Source organism: Euprymna scolopes, chromosome 10, assembly GCF_053919585.1.
Source record: "Euprymna scolopes isolate OS-2025 chromosome 10, ASM5391958v1, whole genome shotgun sequence".
NCBI classification, from domain to species: Eukaryota; Metazoa; Mollusca; class Cephalopoda; order Sepiida; family Sepiolidae; genus Euprymna; species Euprymna scolopes.
The window spans coordinates 162,015,423-162,035,058 of record NC_136491.1 but is presented as its reverse complement, the minus strand read 5'-3'; the positions used below and the strand labels follow the sequence as shown (position 1 = coordinate 162,035,058).

At 32.4% G+C, this 19,636-nt stretch overlaps 1 protein-coding gene across 12 annotated transcripts in view; it reads right to left on the bottom strand.

Moving 5' to 3' along the window:
- LOC145286342 (microtubule-actin cross-linking factor 1, isoforms 6/7-like) overlaps nt 1-19,636 on the bottom strand; it is a 770,369-nt gene that overhangs the window by 7,539 nt on the left and 743,194 nt on the right. For 4 of the 12 annotated variants that reach the window (XM_080135266.1, XM_080135265.1, XM_080135270.1 and 1 more), the window contains 5 exons: nt 18,793-18,905; nt 17,424-17,561; nt 15,944-16,061; nt 14,970-15,005; nt 11,987-12,133 (listed from right to left, as the gene is read on the bottom strand). In XM_080135266.1, the coding sequence (XP_079991392.1) occupies nt 11,987-12,133; nt 14,970-15,005; nt 15,944-16,061; nt 17,424-17,561; nt 18,793-18,905 (552 nt within the window). The remainder of the gene's footprint in view (nt 1-11,986; nt 12,134-14,969; nt 15,006-15,943; nt 16,062-17,423; nt 17,562-18,792; nt 18,906-19,636) is intronic. The other 8 variants (XM_080135273.1, XM_080135275.1, XM_080135274.1 and 5 more) reach the window with 3 other exon arrangements.

Below are 19,636 nucleotides of genomic sequence, written 5' to 3'. Positions count from 1 at the left end.
TTACATGTAGATATTTTTTATAACTAAATAATAATACAATAAATCAATTTCTTTTTTATTGTATTTTTTAACCGAGTTTCTTTTATATGGCCCAAAGAAATTCGAAAATTATTTAGAAATGTTCAAATTATTGAACTGGATAGAAAGTATATCTGATGAGAATTAGTTTTTAAACCAAATTTTGTGTCTGTTGCCGAAACATTTCTTGAAAGAGTTGCTAATCTAGAAAAAAAAAAGATATTTTAATAGTTAATTAGACAAGAAAAAGAAAATAATACACTGGCAATAATTATTAATGAGTAAAAAAGAAAAGTTTGTTTTTCTTTTAATTGTGAAATTTTGTCCGATCACCATGTGTAGACAAAATGGTTGGTTGGAGAAGAGGGAACAATTTCCAGGAAATAAAATCCATTCTAATAAATTGTTGAATTAGAAAAGTTGGTTGTGTTCATCAAATTTAATTTTGGTTAAGAATTTTACTCATTGAACTTGTGAAAATTACACAGTATTGTTATTCCCTTTGTGTCTGATTTATCTAATTTTATGTTCATAAGCAAATTATTAATATATTTACCTGCAGTGAACATAGGTATATTTTGCAGAAGACATTATTGTAACAATAACTTCAAAAAATGTTAGGTTTGAAAATAAAAAAATGTCAGCGACATTAGATAAATATTAAAGGACTAATTCTTTGCATCTGAGTAAGTCCATTATTCTAAAAAGATTTAGTGACGACAAAGTTATCTTCCTTAAATAAATGAAAACATTAATAACAGATGATAATGAGTGTGCTAACTTAGGAACACTTATTATTGAATCTATAGAATTCTCACTTTTAATTGTTAACAATCGTAAACAGTAGCCTGAGATGTCGGAAATTTTTCTGTTTCTATGTCTATCCTTGTGGCCACGTCACTAGTAAGGGTGCTGGAGGTAAACATTTCGTCTGGGCTGACGTTACCCACCTGATAATCAGGGACCCGAACCTTAGTTTAACCACTAAAGAGGCTGTCCTATCAGCAGGTGTAAAATACTGGGGCTGCTGTATTGCTATTTGGTGAATGGATTCTGGACCATGCAGTAGTTTCTGGTGTGCCTCTTGATGCCATACTAGTGGGTAATTGTTAAGGCCTTACCTTATGTGCTACAAAAAAAGAAAAATTTCCTTTCTTTCTCTCTCTTACTTTCCCTCTCTGTCCTACTCAAACCAAGTCTGTCGACCTGTTCCACAAACCCCAAAAACTCAACATGATATATCTAAAAAAACAAAACAAAAACAAACAAAAAAAACAAAACAAAAAAACCTAGAACCCCATCCTCCAACATAGACCCCCTACTACCATGTCTCCTTTTCCAACATAAGAGGTCTATGTTCCAACCTTCCAGAGGTTGAAACCCAATTACAGGAGACAAAACCGGACTTACTCTTTCTAAGCGAAACTGGCATAGGGCCGACCACTTCCCTAGATGAGTTCATAATAAAAGGATACTCTAACTTAACATCTAAATCTGACCCCCAAGATAACCATGGACATGGAATATGCGCCTACATTAAAGATGGCTTTCCGTGTAGTAGATATCTCAAGAGAAGACCCTAATTTACCTTATGTGTGTCTCTGGGTTGCACTTGCTTACACCACCACATTTATATTTTCCCTCTATCACCCCCACAACAGAGGGGTTACTGTCTTTAAGAGTATATCTGAGAAAATTGACCTCACATCTGCACATCTTTTGGCTAACATTCACATTTGCAGTGACTTCAATGTCCAAAATGTGGAATGGCTGACCCACTCAAATAAGACAGATGATGAGGGGAGGTTCTGTCATGATTTTGCCATTGCCTATGACCTCACTCAGATTGTTCATGAACCCACCCGTGTGCCCGATACTACCGGTCAGTATGCAAGTCTTCTAGATCTTTTTCTCATAACTTCCCCTGAGCTATGTTCATGTTCCGTTCTATCTCCCCTGGGATCCTCTGAACACTCTGTCATATCAGTTAAGATAAAAATGAAATACAATAAGTCTTTAGATGTACCTCTCTACCATACTGTATATCGATACTCTATGGCTGACTGGGATAGCTTCCGTACATTCATATCTGATCTACCTCTGCATTCCATGTTTAAAAAGGAGATCCCCTCAATAGTATCAGACCTGACCAAATGGTTAATTATAGGCATAGACTGATTCATACCATCCAAAAATTTCCAACAAAAACCTAACAGCCAGCCATGGTTCTCTCCAGAATGTGCTGCTGCCATTGTGCACAAAAATCACTTTTTCCATAGCTACCAATATAATAGATGTACTGAGACTAAAGCTGCTTTCAGGACTGCCAGCAACCACTGTAAAAGAGTAATAAAAAATGCAAGAGAGCTATATGCTTAGTCCGTTAAATCCAAAGTAGCTGAGCAGCGGCTTGGTTCCCACCAGTTTTGACAAATAGCAAACAGGATCCTGAACAGAAGCATGCGTTCTATCCCAACCATCATCAATGGACCTGAGATCATCTCGTCAGCATCAGACAAGGCCAAACTATTTGCCAAGAACTTTGCAGCTAACTCTACCCTCTGCGACGAAGGCCATCAACTCCATATTTCCTCCGACAACAGACAATACACTATGCAACATACAAATATCTGTGCGTGAGGTTGCACAAGCTAATCAAGAACCTTGATTCCAGTAAAGCAACTGGCCCAAACAGCATTCCAATTATAGTGTTAAAAAAGCTTTGACCAGAACTTGCCCCCATACTTATGAAACTGTTTAAGCGTTGCCTTAAGGAGAAGTGCTTTCCAACACCCTGGAAAACCTTATCAGTATGCCCTGTATTTAAGAACTCAGGTGATAAGTCATCTCCCTCTCAGTACAGACCAATAAGTCTCTTGTGTGTCATGAGTAAGTTGCTGGAATCCATATTAAATAAAGAAGTAGTCAACCACCTCAGCAAAAATAACCTCTTTAGTGACATGCAATATGGTTTCTGTTCTGCTAGATCTACAGCTGATGTGCTAATGGTTATATCTCATAGGATCAGTGAATCTCTTGACAAAGGCTTCCTTTCTAGGGCAATTGCTCTTGACATAAAGGCCTTCGATAAGGTATGGCATAAAGGCCTACTTCACAAGATTTCCACCTACGGTATAACTGGAAATGTTTTCTCAATAATTAAATCATTTCTCTCTGATAGGCTCATAAGAGTAGTGGTTGATGGGCAGAAATCAGAGGCCTACAGTATTAATGCTGGAGTCCCTCAGGGGTCCATCCTGGGCCTAACTTGCTTCCTGATCTACATCAATGATCTCCCAAAACACATACTTAAATCATTCATTGACATCTATGCTGATGACATGACCATCTATAGTAACACATCGAAGGCCGTAAATGACAAAGCTCTCTCTGATTCTCTCTCCTCTGATCTTGAGTGCATGGTACAGTGGGGGAAGAGATGGCTGGTTACTTTTAATGCATCTAAAACCAAGTTCCTATCTTTATATCATCAATGCTCTGATCCCCATCTAGCATCAATTGAAATGAATGGCTCCTGTCTTGGGGGAGGCTTCATGTTCTGACAAGCTCCTGGGTTCGACCTTTACTCCTGATCTGAAATGGAACATGTACATCAAGTCTGTTGCTAAGGTCGCTGGAAAGATGGTGGGATCCTTCTACCGCTCTAGAAGATATCTCACTACTGATGCAATTCTCTATCTATATAAAAGCCAAGTACGCCCAAGGATGGAATACTGCTGCCATATCTGGGCAGGAGCTGCTAAAAACAGCCTATCCTGCCTTGACAGAGTACAAAATAGACTTTGTGGCTTAGTGGGGGATGCCTTTTTCTCTACCCTGCAACCTCTCTCCCACAGAAGAGACGTTGCGAGCCTATCCTTGTTTTATCGTTATTTCCATGGTAGGTGCTCGTCTGAACTCCAATCTCTGGTCCCCCCTCGCCAATCTTTTACGCTAAACACCCGTCTAGCTAAAACCACGGTCATTAATTTCCCCCACTCTTTATCTGTGCCTAAATCAAAACGTAGATTCCATGAACAAAGCTTCTTTCTGAGAAGTGCACACCTGTGGAATTCTCTTGTTTGCCTATTTCCCACCTGACTACAACTTGGATGTGTTCAAGTCCAACATAAACAAATTCCTGATTAATCGCCCCCTTAAGTAAGACACTTTATAAAATCTCCAATACCAACTATTACTACGATATTATCCCATTGATTACTGTACACACAATAACCCTTATCCCCGAGTGGCTTCCGGGCCTTGATAAGTTGTGATCCCCATGTAAAAAAAAAAAAAAAAGTATCGCACTCATTTTGTCTTAGACAATAAAAGATTCTTCCTTACACAAATAAAAGAACTTAAAGCTAAAAAATACACAATTGCTTCCTTAATGAAAGTTAGTTTTGTACCTTCATAATTTCAGTGAAAACTAATGAATTAAAAAATGTTTCTATGAAAGATATTTAATAATTAGAAAACTTCAGGACTTAGAAACCGGAGTGTCATTGTAAAATATTAATTTTATTACAATAATGTATGCATGTATATTTTTGTGTAGTGCGACAGTATTTGTTCATCAAAGTGTATTTCTTTGTTTTTTTTTTCTCTTCATGGAAATCACTCTAGACAATGCAAAGAGCTTTAAAAAAAAAATACTTTAAAATCATAAACTAGCCAACGATAAATTGTTAGATTATAGATTCAGATCCAGAAAACAATTCTTTTTGTCAGAAACATCACTCCTGATGTTGCAGAAAGATGAAAGGAGAGTTATGTACTAGTCTGCCAAAAGTAAATTTATATATGACCTTCTTATTCATCATATAAACCAGATTGTGAGTGATCTTTATTGCTAAAACAGTACTCATTGTAAATAATCCTATGAAGATTTAGTTATTTTGTTCATGGTTGTAAGAAAGTTAGGTTTCATGCCTTTTCCATATGTCTGAGTAGGGAAGTGTTTCTAGCAAAGTGATTTTTATTATGTATATTAGAAAATAGCCCTTTAATTCTTATACAAGAAGTGGAGACTATTGAAGACAAACATGCTGACTGCTCGAGGTATGAATTGGACAAATAAATACCTATGGAAATATAAGAAACCATAACAACCTTCAGCCACACAATTTTGTTTTGAAATATCATTTTGCACGACAGGACTAAATAAATTGAGATGCAATTTTAATAGTCTAAATCAAATTTTAAGTAAACAATGCTTAAAATATGCAAAAATCAGTTTATAAATATTTGATTTGTAAATATCAATCCACTATGAGTCTAATGCACTTCTAGCTATAAGTAACTACAACGCGTTATATCTTCAGAAGGTATTAAAACATCTACCAGATGAAATGTCTTGGAGAAAAAAAAATGGGGAGCAATGTACAAGTATAAGCTCTAGTAAAACAAATGGGAGCAAGATGAGAAGGCATTAACAGAGCACCACCTCTAAATTTCAGTTCTTCAATCTGAGATAAAGTTCATAAGCATCATTTTCAATCAAAGTATGATCGCGTTACTGATTGAACTGGTATTATGTTGAAAAACACAAAACGAGTGATGTAATGAAGATATCACTGAAGACTCACCTTAAAATATTGTAATGCATTTCAATCAAAGCTTTTTTTTTTTTTTTAATTTTTTTTATTCCATACCTCTATTGCAATGGCATAAAGATGTTATTTTTTTTTTTTTTAATTTGTTCAGTGTTTAATTACTGAAGATAATTCATTGGATTTCGATTCAAGTGATCTGATTTCATTTTAGAAAGCAGAAAGATTTTGTTTTGGTTGGACTAAATGAAAGTTATAAAAAAAAAAAAAAAAAAAAAGGAAAGGAAAAGCCTGTTGCTTCGAAATAGAAAAATGCCACTACAAACAAAACGAGCAATTTGTTAATTTCAGAAGAAATGAAAGAGAAATTGCACAAACCCTGTTAGTCTGAAACCAACTTTTGCTAATTACAAACTCTTTGTTAGAATGGAAAGAAAATGCAATGTAATTTTTTTTCTTCCTTTTTTCAGGGGAGATAAGTCAGTCATGCTGAAAAATGCAACAGTAAGGTTAATTTTTCTTTTTAAGAAACATTTTTGAATGACCATTTAGTGAATACAAAATACATTAGGATTCATTAAGATATTGAATTGAATGGTTGACAATTAGAAAAAAAAAAGACTATTTTACAAAAGAAAAGCAAGGAAAATTAAATTGAAGAAAATCTTTCTATGGTTGCTGTTAATTTTATCAGCTGATAAGTTGAGTGCTAAAATTGATAATTACTTTCTCCTGTGCACTTATGTGATTTGGCCGATTAAAACATTGAAAAACATTTTATCACATGTTAACATTGCAGGACTTAGAGTTCTTTCCTTTTGACACCGGAGGAGGTAGCACTCACATGTTGATCCTTGGTATGGTGCACAAAAAATTGAGAATCAAAACAAAGCATTGACTTCTTTCTCCTCTTTGAAAGTGAGCAAACAGGATATTTTTTGGTCCATCCTTTTGACAGACATTTGTTTTTACACTTTAAAGTGTTTTTAATATTGTTCCTTTTTACTTGCCTCATCATGAGGGCAGAGTTAGACACAAGATTGGTTTCCAATATGTGGAAAAATCCATCTTCTCCACAAAATGGTAGTCTGGATTCGAACAAAAATAAAAATTGCCTCAGTTGCTATTTCCTGTTTAGGAAATTTGTTTCTATGACATTTTTGTGGTTCACACTTCCATATATGCATATGTCTAATCTTTAACATGACATTTTATGTCTTGTCAGCATTAACAAAATTATTTGGGACTTATATAATTTGGTGTTATTTACATAAGGCTGTTAATTTCATGTTCACAGAGCTAACATTCAAAATATAATTAGTAGTCTCAATAGTACAAATGAAGAAATTGAAAAATAGTCTTTCTATTCGTAAAATATTTGCATATGTTTGACGGTAATAATATTTTTTGATTAAAAAATTATTTCATCATGGCAAACAAAGCAGAAAACAATTATCAAACAACATTTAATTTGAATGAAAAAATTCAAGAAAAAGTCTTAAACTATTCTATTGAATAACTTATACAAAAAATTTGATTCAAAATTAATTTGAGTTTAATTAGCCATTTTAGATTTCAACAAATCTAACTATTAAGCATAATGATGAGAGACAACTTCGTTTTAAGCAAACAAGAGACTATTTCAATTTTATGCTTCCTTGCTATTCAGTCATTCTAATAAATTCATTAAAATGAATTAAGTTGCTCAATGTCTGTATAAGGAAAGAAAGTGATTAGTATAGTTTCAAGCTGTACATTGTAATATTATTAAAGAAAATAATATTCATGCAATCAAGACAACAAATCGTACAAAAGAAAAAAAAATGGCAAAAGTTAAAAAAACAAAATAAGCTGGCAAGCCATACCAAAATTTATGTCAAAAAAATAAATTTAATAGCTTATTTTACTTGAAATCTAAATTCCTAGAGTTATTTACCTTTTTCCTATATATATATATATATATATATATATATATATTATAAAGAAAATTAAAGCTAGAAGAGTTGTCTGGTTGTATCATTACAAGTCTACACAAAGATTAAGTTGAAGTATTTTGATAGCATGAACATGTATTTTATCAAAAGTGCTCAATGTGTGCGTAGAGCTTTTATAAATAAAATCATATAAACATTGCAATGAACCTACATGGTTCAAGAAGCACTTGAAGTTCTGATGACTACATTCAAACATTAATCGCTCTGCGTAGACTTGTTACAATGTTTATAATTTTTTTTACATACACATGCACACACTAGACAAACTGTCAAAACCAAGAGTGTCTCGTGTGTGTGTGTGTGTGTATATAAAATGCTATGCTTGACACTACTAAGTGCCGGAAGTGCTTAATTTGTTTTATGAAGAATTATACCTTTCATTAAGTTATTTGTAATTTTTGTCATTCTGTAAGTATTGTTGCATTTGTTCTTTGCATAAATTGTTATTAGAAAGATTAATAAACTGTTGTTTTTACAACATACATTTAGCATTTAGTCATTTTCATAACAAATGAGTGCAAGTCTTTGCTAAAAACAAGATTCCAATACATTTTTGAAATATTTAAAAATACTAAGTCATTTCAGGACTGCCAGCAACCACTGCAAAAGAGTAATAAAAAATGCAAGAGAGCTATATGTTCAGTCCGTTAAATCCAAAGTAGCTGAGCAGCGGCTTGGTTCCCACCAGTTTTGGCAAATAGCAAACAGGATCCTTAACAGAAGCGTGCGTTCTATCCCAACTATCATCAATGGACCTGAGGTAATCTCGTCAGCATCAGATAAGGCCAAACTATTTGCTAAGAACTTTGCAGCTAATTCTACCCTATGCGACGAAGGCCATCAAGCCCCCATATTTCCTCCTATAATGGACAACACGCTCTGCAACATACAAATATCTGTGCGTGATGTCGCCAAGCTAATCAAGAACCTTGATTCCAGTAAAGCAACTGGCCCTGACGGCATTCCAATCATTGTGCTGAAAAAGCTTCAACTAGAACTTGCCCCCATACTTACAAAACTGTTTAAGCGTTGCCTTAGAGAAGTGCTTGCTAACACTCTGGAAAACCTCATCAGTATGCCTTGTATTTAAGAACTCAGGTGATAAGTCCTCTCCTTCTCAGTACAGACCAATAAGTCTCCTGTGTGTCATGAGTAAGCTGCTGGAATCCATATTAAATAGAGAAGTAGTCACCCACCTCAGCAGAAATAACCTTCTTAGTGACATGCAATATGGTTTCCGTTCTGCCAGATCTGCAGCAGATGTTCTAACTGTTATATCTCATAGGATTAGCGAATCTCTTGACAAAGGCTTCCCCCCTAGGGCAATTGTTTTCTCGATCATTAAATCATTTTTCTCCGATAGGCTCATAATCAATCTTTCACGATAAACACCAGTTTGGCTGAAACTACTGTGAATAATTTTCCCCACTCTTTATCTCTGCCTAAATCCAAACGTAGATTCCATGAGCAAAGCTTCTTTCTTAGAACTGCATGCCAGTGGAATTCTCTGCCACTTGCCTGTTTCCCACCTGACTACAACTTGGATGTCTTCAAGTCTAACATAAACAAACTTCTTACAAACCGCCCCCTTAAGTAAGACACTATCAAATCTCCAATACTAATGATTACTACAATACTATCTCATTGATTACTGTACACGCAATAACCCTTATCCCTGAGTGGCCTTCGGGCCTTGATAAATGGTGACCCCCATGTAAAAAAAAAAAAAAAAAGAAAAAAGAGTAGTGGTTGATGGGCAGAAATCAGAGGCCTCAATATTAATGCTGGAGTCCCTCAGGGATCCATCCTAGGCCCAACTCTCTTCCTGATATACATCAATGATCTCCCAAAACACATACTTAAATCATTCGTCGACATCTATGCTGATGACATGACCATCTATGGCAACACATAAAAGGCTGTAAATGACAAAGTTCTCTCAGATTCTCTCTGTTCTGATCTTGAGCGCATGGTACAGTGGGGGAGGAGGTGGCTGGTTACTTTCAATGCATCTAAAACCAAGTTCCTATCTTTACATCATCAACGCTCTGATCCCCATCTGGCATCAATTGAAATGGGTGGCTCTCATCTAGGGGAAGCTCCATGTTTTGATAAGCTTCTGGGCTTGACCTTTACTCCTGACCTGAAATGGAATACGTAAATCAAGTCAGTTGCCAAGGTCGCTGGAAAAATGGTAGGATCCTTCTACCGCTCCAGAAGATATCTCACCCCTGATGCAATTCTTTATCTGTATAAAAGCCAAGTACATTTAAGGATGGAGTACCGCTGCCACATCTGGGCAGGAGCTGCTAAAAACAGCCTATCCTGTCTTGACAGAGTACAAAATAGGCTTTGTAGCCTAGTGGGTAATGCCCTTTTCTCTTCCCTGCAACCTCTCTCCCACAGGATAGACGTTGCGAGCCTTTCTGTTTTATCATTACTACCATGGCAGGTGCTCGTCTGAACTCCAATCTCTCATCCCCTCTTGCTAATCTTTCATGATAAACACCCACCTAGCTGAAACCACTGTCAAAAATTTTCCCCACTCCTTATCTCTGCCAAAATCAAAATGTAGATTCCATGAACAAAGTTTCTTTCTTAGAAGTGCATGCCTGTGGAACTGTTCCTGTTCCCTGTTTCCCACCTGACTAGAACCGGGATGTCTTCAAGTCCAATGTAAACAAATTTCTGATAAACCGCCTCCTTAAGACACTTTTATCAAATCTCTAACACTAACATACTGTACACACAATAACCCTTATCCCCGAGTGGCTTCCAGGCCTTGATAAGTGGTGACTACCTTGTACAAAAAAAAAAAGAAGAAAAAAAGTCATTTAGTATAGTAAAGTCCAAAAATTAGTTAATATTTGTAAGGGTTAAATCAATTTAATAAACCAACATTCAATCAGGTTAGTTCAGTTTTGCAAATAGGCTGCAAGAGGATACTGATGTTTAAATAAAGTGTGTGAAATATTTTAAAGACTTGTTTACCAAGCCATTTGGTGGGCATAAGGTTAAAAGCAGAGGAGAAGAAAAGGTCAGGTAACCCAAACGCAAAAAAAAAAAAAAAAAAAAAAAAAAACGTTTGCAACAGCAGCGGCGGCTTCCTGTAACCAAATGCATTCACATGTTTCCTTCAAGACATTGTTGACTACATGCATATTAAGCAACCAATTATTCCTGGAATTGCTGGTGACAGCAACAAGGCAGGAAAAGCATTTCTTTTTAATGTGTATATATCATTTTATTATTAGATATTGGGTGGAGAGCGGGGATGACATTCATAATGAAAAGAAAGCCATTTTATTTTGGTTGTGCTATTGTGAAATAAAGAATCCAAACACAAACAAAAATAACTTAATGCGAAAGTTTTATTTATCATCCCTACATTACCATCAAAAAAGGTTACTGTTATTTAATAATACAAGATAGAAATTTGAAAATACTTTATAATAGAGATGAATGCGCTAAAGACAGTCATTTGAATGGTTAATTTAAATATAGAAAATAGTATAAAAATAGTTGAATAAATTAAGATCTTGGACCATAAAAACCTTTGGTAAAATAGAAATCGGCATTAAATAACCTAAAAAAAAAAAAAAAAAATTAGGTGCTATAAAATAACTAAACCTAAAATTAAAAGAAAAAGAAGAAAAAAGTAACTTTAGGATAAGAGTTAATGAGATGGATAGATTGACAATTGATTGATATAGTAAAATCCTTTTCAATCCTCTCATAATATTCTATAACAAACATGCCGTAGTATAATAAAGTTTCAGTTTGTTGATTAGACAGCAATCAAGGGTGGACAATCAAGAATTGGAAAAATAGCTGTATTGGAATCAGAAATTTTTTTTTGCTTATTTCCCAATGCCAAAACTGATTCTTTTAATTTTGTTTTTAGGAGGATTGTTTAAAAATAACATTTTCCATTGCTAGTACTTAATGTTAAAATAAATTTTTATTGATTTTAAACTAAAATCACTCACTCACACATGTTTTTATACGTACAGAACTATATGCACATATTACATAGATTTTTAAGGTAAGCTGAAAATTCAAATCTGTCTAACTAAATACTTAGATTTTAAAAGAATCAGAATAATTGTGTCAGAATTGGTAATTGTTTTAGAATTGCCCCATCACTAATGATGAAAGAACCTAATTAAAACAATACCAATCTTAGAATTTATGCTTTCTTCTGCATTCAAGTTTTGTGTGAAAGATTAATACAAAGAAACATTCACATTTGTTAAAGATATTTTTGTATGTGTTTGGTTATGAATTGGGGTTTTGCTTCTTATTTTTCTCAGCAGGGACAAATTGAACAGATTGCTGTCTGGATGATCTTGGGAAGATGGGCATGGGTGTGCAATAGAAAGGCCATTTATTTTTGAGGGGCCAGTTTTGTTTGAATACCTGATGAATTTGATGATGCGTAACCTTCGGACAATCTCTTTTTACCATATGGGTCCGGGGTTTTAGAACGGAATGCTGCACGACTTTGTGCAACTCCATCTGCCAACACAAATGATTCTCGAAGATCCGTCGTAGTTCGGCCTTTAGCTGTAGGAGCAAACACACAGCAAACTTGAAATCATGCAATATTTCTCTTCATCTAAAACTTCTTATTGCTATAGGAAGAAGAACATTATTTCTCGGGAAAGCAACTTTGGAGAAATACACTGTAATATTTTGGTAGGGGAAAGTATTGTAATTATCAATCGAAAAAGTTATTTTTATTTATTCAGGTTTTGTAGTTATTAGTTGTAAGTATATTTACTTGTTCTTTTAAAGTGATTTTAGATTTTATGCATTTTGATTTGGCTAAAATTTTATATCAAAGTTAGATTGTGCAATAGGTTAAAATGGTTTAAAATTTTAAATAAAATGAACTCCATTTTTTTAAGCTGAACATGACAACTGTCAATGCAACTTACATTAGCAAACAAAGACATTTAAAAGATGAAAACTCAGTCAAGAAAACAATTTACATTCAATTAAAATAAAAATTAATGAAATTCATCAAAATAAAAATTACTGCAATTCATGCATGAACAAAAATGGGATAAAAATCCCAATCCAATAAGTTTTTTTTACCACTTAAGTAAAAAGAAATTGTATGTCTGACATTTAGAAGACAAAAAATATGGAAAATAATCAAAATGCAATAAACAAATTATTTAAAACAAAAACATGCAATTTTTTTTTTTTTTAAACAACATCAAATGCGTTAACATCAAGATGCAATCTCCATTCTTCTCTTGTTATTAAGAAATACTTTAAAAAAATATTGAACAGCTTTAACTCAAATGATGAAAAAATTTTATGATAAAGATACATTAAAAGTAGATAATGAAACTTTGGATAAACGAGGAAACTATTTTTTTTTTTTACTAGCAAGACCTGTACCTCGATATTGCCCAGGAAATTGAGGAACTTAAATTCTTGCCCTTACTCCTGACAGTACCTTGTGTTGTACAGTAGTATTTGACAAATGCATTTTTGCAGTTATTGAAATTTCCATAAACCATATCCCTTAATTTGTTTTTAATGGATTTTTTCACTGAAAACACAGTTTAAGTAAAAATAAATCGTTTGTGGTTGATGCTGAAACCAGTTATAATTGTAATATTGTGGTTAATACTGAAACTCATACTAATCAAAAAATTTAAAGAATAAAATGGCATAGTTGCATATTATAAAAAAGCTTTCTCTTTCAGCATCATTATTCAAGTATTGTTAGATAGAAACGAACATTATGGAGAATGAAATAATGAGAGAGAAAGAAAGAGGACGAGTGAAATTGATCTATTAATATTTATCTTTACCAGAAATAGAGATTGAGACACAAAGAAATGTTGGCTTGTGCAATTAGATCAGCCTCGTTTTCGATTTAAGGTGTATATCTATTGCGTCAGTAGGTACTGAAACTAATGAAAAAAGTTAGAAAAATGATTACCAACCGATGTTAAATAGATCTATATCTTTTATAAAAATAGCAGAATGTCATCAAGGTGGCAAGAAGACTTGGAAGGAAGAGAAGGCAATATCTTTTAATTGCATCTATATAAATTTATTATAAGCCTAATAACTGCCCATTGAAAATTCATAAAATATTGGCTTATACTACAGAAGTTCCCTTTTGCAACCATCATGGAAAAATCTATGTACAAAAAGATGGAATTGCCATAGGTTCTGTGTTAGATCCAACATCCAGTAACTATTATATGAATAACTTAGTAAATAAACCATAACTTTATACAAAAAAAAAAAAAAAAAAAAAAAAAATCAACTTATGTTGACATTCTAATCCTAATTTTGACTAAAACTTAGTAATGAAATTACACTTAGCAAACAAATTTCCAAGATCTCTGCTTAAATTGGCCCTGGAATTAAATAAAATCCCTTTTTAGATGTTCTCACTGACACTAACAATGAATTCTCGACATCAACATAAATATAATCTAACAATAATAATCATTGTACCTTTAACTACTTTAGAGAAAGTCTTTTTGTGATACAAAATAGCTATTATTAAAAACCTATTAACCTGAGCTAAATTAATCTCCTCTCCAACTATTTTGCAACTTGAATTTATCAATTTCACAAAATTAAAATCTGGACATAACTGATGGGATAACCTAATAAGATGAATTCGTCTGACTTCATGAGGACAATAACTATCATAAAACAGACAAAATAAGAAACTTGTGTGAAGTTACTTAATTTTGATTTTTGATTTGTGGCTTGTATTATTTTTTTTTTACAAAACCTAAAAATGTCAGAAACGTTTGGTAAAAAAGATTATTTTTCAATGAGGTAATATTAACTTTAGAATAATTGTTTAAAAAAATTCCAAACAAATAAATTTCTGGAAAAATAAAAGTACCAATTTTAAAAGAGTGAGGTCATTATTCTCTAAACTTGTCACTATTCCAAAATTAGCAATTTTATTTTTCCGAAGATTTATTTATTGGTAAAAAAAATTCGTGGACATGTCAAAATATTTAGAAAAACGTAAAAACAAGAGTGACCAATAAGCAACCATATTGAATTGTCTCCAACAACTTGTGTGACAACTGCCATCGTAACTGTTTTTACATTAATTAAATGCATTTTCAAAATAACAAAAACATTGCATTTAATACTTTTATGCAAGAATAAAGGGTTTTAGAATAGTGCCGACCAGCATATTTTAGGATTACCCTAAAGTTAATAAAAAAACCTTTCAATGTACAAATATTCAAATAACCAAATTAAATGTGTCAAATTGTCAGTTTTGTCATCGAATTTCACACATTTTGTATAGAAACCTTTTATGTAAAACAAAGAAAATGTCCCCGTGCAATTTTAACAATGGGTTTGCACAAACAACAAAATTAAGGGATGGGATACTTGCTTCTACAACTCCGCAGAATGATAAAGGCTGTTTTTTCTAAAGAGTAAAAAAAAAAAAATGCAACAAAAATGTTAGAAATTTAAAAAAAATTTTTTATTATTCTAAATAATTTAAATTAATATAAAAAAAATTTTTCAAAAATTTTATCAAAATGGTTGTAATTAATAACACTTATTTTATAACATTTTTATTTATAACATTTAAACACTTGGAGCGAAAGCATTTAAGTATTGTATGCAATTCATTGAATGCATATTGCTATTTTACTCCTAGCTGACAGGATGTTTGCAATTTCATACTTTAGACAAATTAATTTTCTTAGTAAACAAATATTAATAAATTTATTACTTAAATAAGCATTTGACTTTAACTTGTGTCTAGTTTAATAGCAAATTTTATTTGAAGGTATTTATTTCTCTCTCTCAGTGAAAAATATGACAAGGGTTGGAAAGTAAAATTGAAAAGTCAGCATTCCTGAGAAGGAGCACTTTGACCCACAAAAATTGCCTGGGCAGCCCCATCTGTATTCCTTGGGAGGGGCGCCTTATGCGATTAGCAATTTCTCAGAAACAAAGTCTGGAAGGATGAACCTCCTAGAACTGCACAGGATCAGAAATATATCTCAACCAACAGAGAAAAGGTCAATATAAGAAAGATCTAGACAGTTGATATTAGGATTGAAGAAAAAATACTTGAATCTTATTTAATGGTAAATTTTACTCAAGTAAAAAATGTTTATATGCAACCTATTTAATTATTGAAGTTACAACACTAATCTTTTGGATGACACAGGAGTACATAAATACTCAAATAATAAACATGATTAAAATTGAAAATTATTAAAGAAAAATGGAGGATTAGTTTTATTAGTTTCAATCGAAATAGAAAGCTTTCAAATTCCCAAGACATTTTCATACTTTGAACAAAGTTCATAATGCGCTTAAAGAATTTAAAACAAACGAATGGTAACATACCTCTGCATGGGTCATTCGTTTCTAAAAACCCTTCTAAAGTCACCCAACCTCCTCCAACGCGTACCATTACGCAACTGTTGAGGAATCTGACAAGTTTCAATTTCAGTGTTTCCCCAAACTGAAAGAGAAAAAGAAAATGATTGAAATGGTAAAAACAAAAACAAAAATTTTTGAGATGACAAATTTTCATTGTTATTTAGAATTTTTATACTGGCTTTCTCATCTTGTTGTTCTAGTAACATTTTGACAATTTTACCTTCAAGCTTTCTTGTATTTTGTTTAAAACTCAAAAATTGTTATGAAATTTCCAAGCAACTGTTTATTAGAATCATAACCACATGGTCAAGACAACTAGTGCACTGGTCAAGGTTCTGGGTTCAATCCCGAGTAAAGCCTGCAAACAGTTAACAGAAAATATCATGTGACTTGGAGAATAGAATGTGAATTGTGTAACCCCATGGTCCTAATAATTAATTAGGTGTAAAATTCCATTAGGGTTTCCAAGTCTGACACAAAAGATACTGGAAGAAAGCAGGAGGACAAAACGTTGAAATGTAACAACAAAGATGAGGAAATCTATCCAAAGATTATGAATAACATTGGCATAATATATATATATATATCTATGAATTCTGATGATGCTAGTTGGATTTTTCCTCTCTTTGAGGATTTTCCTCTAGTTGAAACAATTTGTAAACTCATTCTGGACTCACAGTAATAAATTTCCTATATATATATATATATATATGTTAGGGTTTGTGTTCCTTGATAGAAGCGCTGGTTGAGTTTGAATAAAATGAAATACGTATTAGATACGTTTGAAGCCGAAACAATGCATTATTATAAAATAAACATTTATTTTGTTTGAAATTTATAAATTATTTTGAAGTTACACTTCATCTTCAGTATGTCTTTTTTTTTTGCCAATCAAAGAACACAAACCCTAACGTGAATTCCACGTGACCAACGCATCGTTCCGACACTTGAAAAGACTACCATAAAAACAACGGACGGACTTCTACTTGTTGATTCTATGCTCCAACAAAAACATGGCAAAAAAAGACATACTGAAGATGAAGTGTAGCTTCGAAATATATTTATAAGTTCCAATATAAATTTCAAACAAAATAAGTATTTATTTTGTAATAATGCGTTGTTTCAGCTTCAAATATATAAATATATATATATATATGAAAAGAAAGTAATCTAATCAGTTAAAGTATGGCAAACCTCTTTTTCGAGAAATGAATCAGATTTTTTTTTTTTTTGTCAAACGTGGAATAAAATGATCACCCACTTCCTGATTAGGAAGTTATTGATCACCCAGTTCTTGCCCATATCATTTTGTAAAAACTAAATCAGTTTCTTTTGTATTTTCAAAAACGATGACCATTTTGAAAACAAAAAAAATGATTACATGTTCTTAAAATTCCTAGCATCAGAAGTACCAAGTAAAAGATGTAGAGTTTATTTGACTCACTCTGTATTGTCCTTCATCAATTCTTTCAGCTTTAAATTGACGCCGACACTGGCAAGATGAGATTTGCCGTTCAATTTCATCATGGATCAGTTCTGAATCTGTCGCCTGTCGCTTACCAGTTTTCATACGAGCAGTTTTCTGAAAAATATTTTCAAAATAGAATTTCATTAAAATAAACGTTAACAAGTGTTAATTCTATGGAAATACAGACACATTTCCAATAAATTTGATTTAAACAGTTTTTTTTTTGTGTGGTTATGATGACTTTCTCAAGCTTAAGCTTAAAATAAATATACAAAATATCAAACAATAATAGCTATTCTTAGGTTCAGTGGAGGCCGAGAAAAATGATAAAAATCTTATTTTTTCTAAGTATTTGTAAGATTTGCTTTAAGCAAAGAATTTTTTATTCGAGGAAGTGTAGATGAAATTCAAGTTTTTTTTTTTTTATGTTAAAACATTGTATAACAAATTTTATCATTTAATTAAGGATTTTATCTCAACAAAATAATTGGATATAAATTACTTCAAAAACTATCAATCTAAATTAAATGACAATTTGCTAAGAATATGACTTTACTCAATCGATTCAATTCTTCCAGATTTCTTTCAAACTTCTCAGCCAAGAAACAAGAAAGCAGTCTGTTGAATTTAATTTCATAATTATTTTTAAAAATAAATTTCGTTTTATTGTATGCTATTGTATTTTTTATTTAAATATTTCATTAATTGTAAATAAGAAATCAATGTGTAATCATCATAGTTAAAGTAATGAGAAAAACGCATGCATGAAGTTGTCTCAATTATATAATTCTCACAGGCTGCCCGGCATTCCCTAGTCATAAAATATGCATAATATATTTTAATTCATACAGAAACTGAGACGTGCATGCGAGTATTACGTTTTTTCTAAACAGTTCACTTCTTGTGAGGAGAAAAATAAAATACTTAAGCTGAGATTGAAATCAAAACCTAAAGACAGCGAGTCCCGTTCGATTACCATTCGGCCAACTTGACACAATTTTTAATAAATGTTTTCAAGCCTACTTATTCTTAACATAATGAATCTCATGTGAATGATTCATGCATGCACATTCATTAAACAATTGACAAACAGATAAAATCCGATAACCTCTATGTACCAATTTCTCAATTTGACTCCTTAGTAGCCTATTTTTCCAGATTAAAACCGATTAAAACGTTTTCCACATGTCTGAATGCCCTATATACCAGATTTCAAATCTGTAGGTCAAAAATTTGTTGAGTATATAGGTTGAGAATTGTTCTCACTTTATATATAATGTAAGTTTGCTTTGTGTAAGATATATTTCTTTGGCTAGCTTTGTTTTATATATGTATCTATACTTACATGTCTTTCAGGCTTCATAGCATCTATAAAGTGTCGGTAGTCAATCTTGCCAGTGTGGTTTTGGTCGAAACTATCAAATACAGCATTTAGTTCGGTTTTGTTCGTAGGGAATTCTGAAAAAGATAATTTTTGAAACATCAAAATTTCATCTGATGAATAATACAAATCATTCTCATTTAGGATTTTTTTTTTTTTTTAAATATGGATATCACATTTTTGTAATTGTTTTTTGCCATTTTGTGGTTTCATCCTCCTTTATGTTGCTTTTAGATTTGGTCTTAAGCTGCTGCTTGTTTTTATTTTCTTAAGTTATAGATGCATATAACTCAATTTAAGAAAATATTTCATTGTCCTAACTTTTAGGTTTTGTCAATTTTACATTTCAACAAATTTACGCATGAAAATTTCAATTTTCTGTTTTTGTTGAAATATTAGAGCAGACTATTTGTTTCATCATTTTGCTGATATATTTTTTATTCAATTTGTTTTATGGCATATCAACCCTTTTTGCGTTAATGCCGAATACAGTTATTTTGGAAAAGTTTCTATTCTTTAAGTTCTTTCTATCTTCAAACATTTATTCATGGTATTTGGTTTGAGTGGTTTGTAAAAGTAAAATTTTGTTTTTTATTTTGCAGAACATGATTAAGTTTTACAAAAAGAAAGGAAAAAAAACAATAACATTAATGTTTGGTGCATTTTTGGTCAGGAAGCCAGTATCTTCAGACAACCTGATCTTGTAGCATCAGATTCCCTAACAGGTATTTCCACACCAGACAAAAGTGGACCTGGGAGCAGTAGTAACTAAGGGGCAGCTCCACATTCTCCAGATCCTCAAAATGGG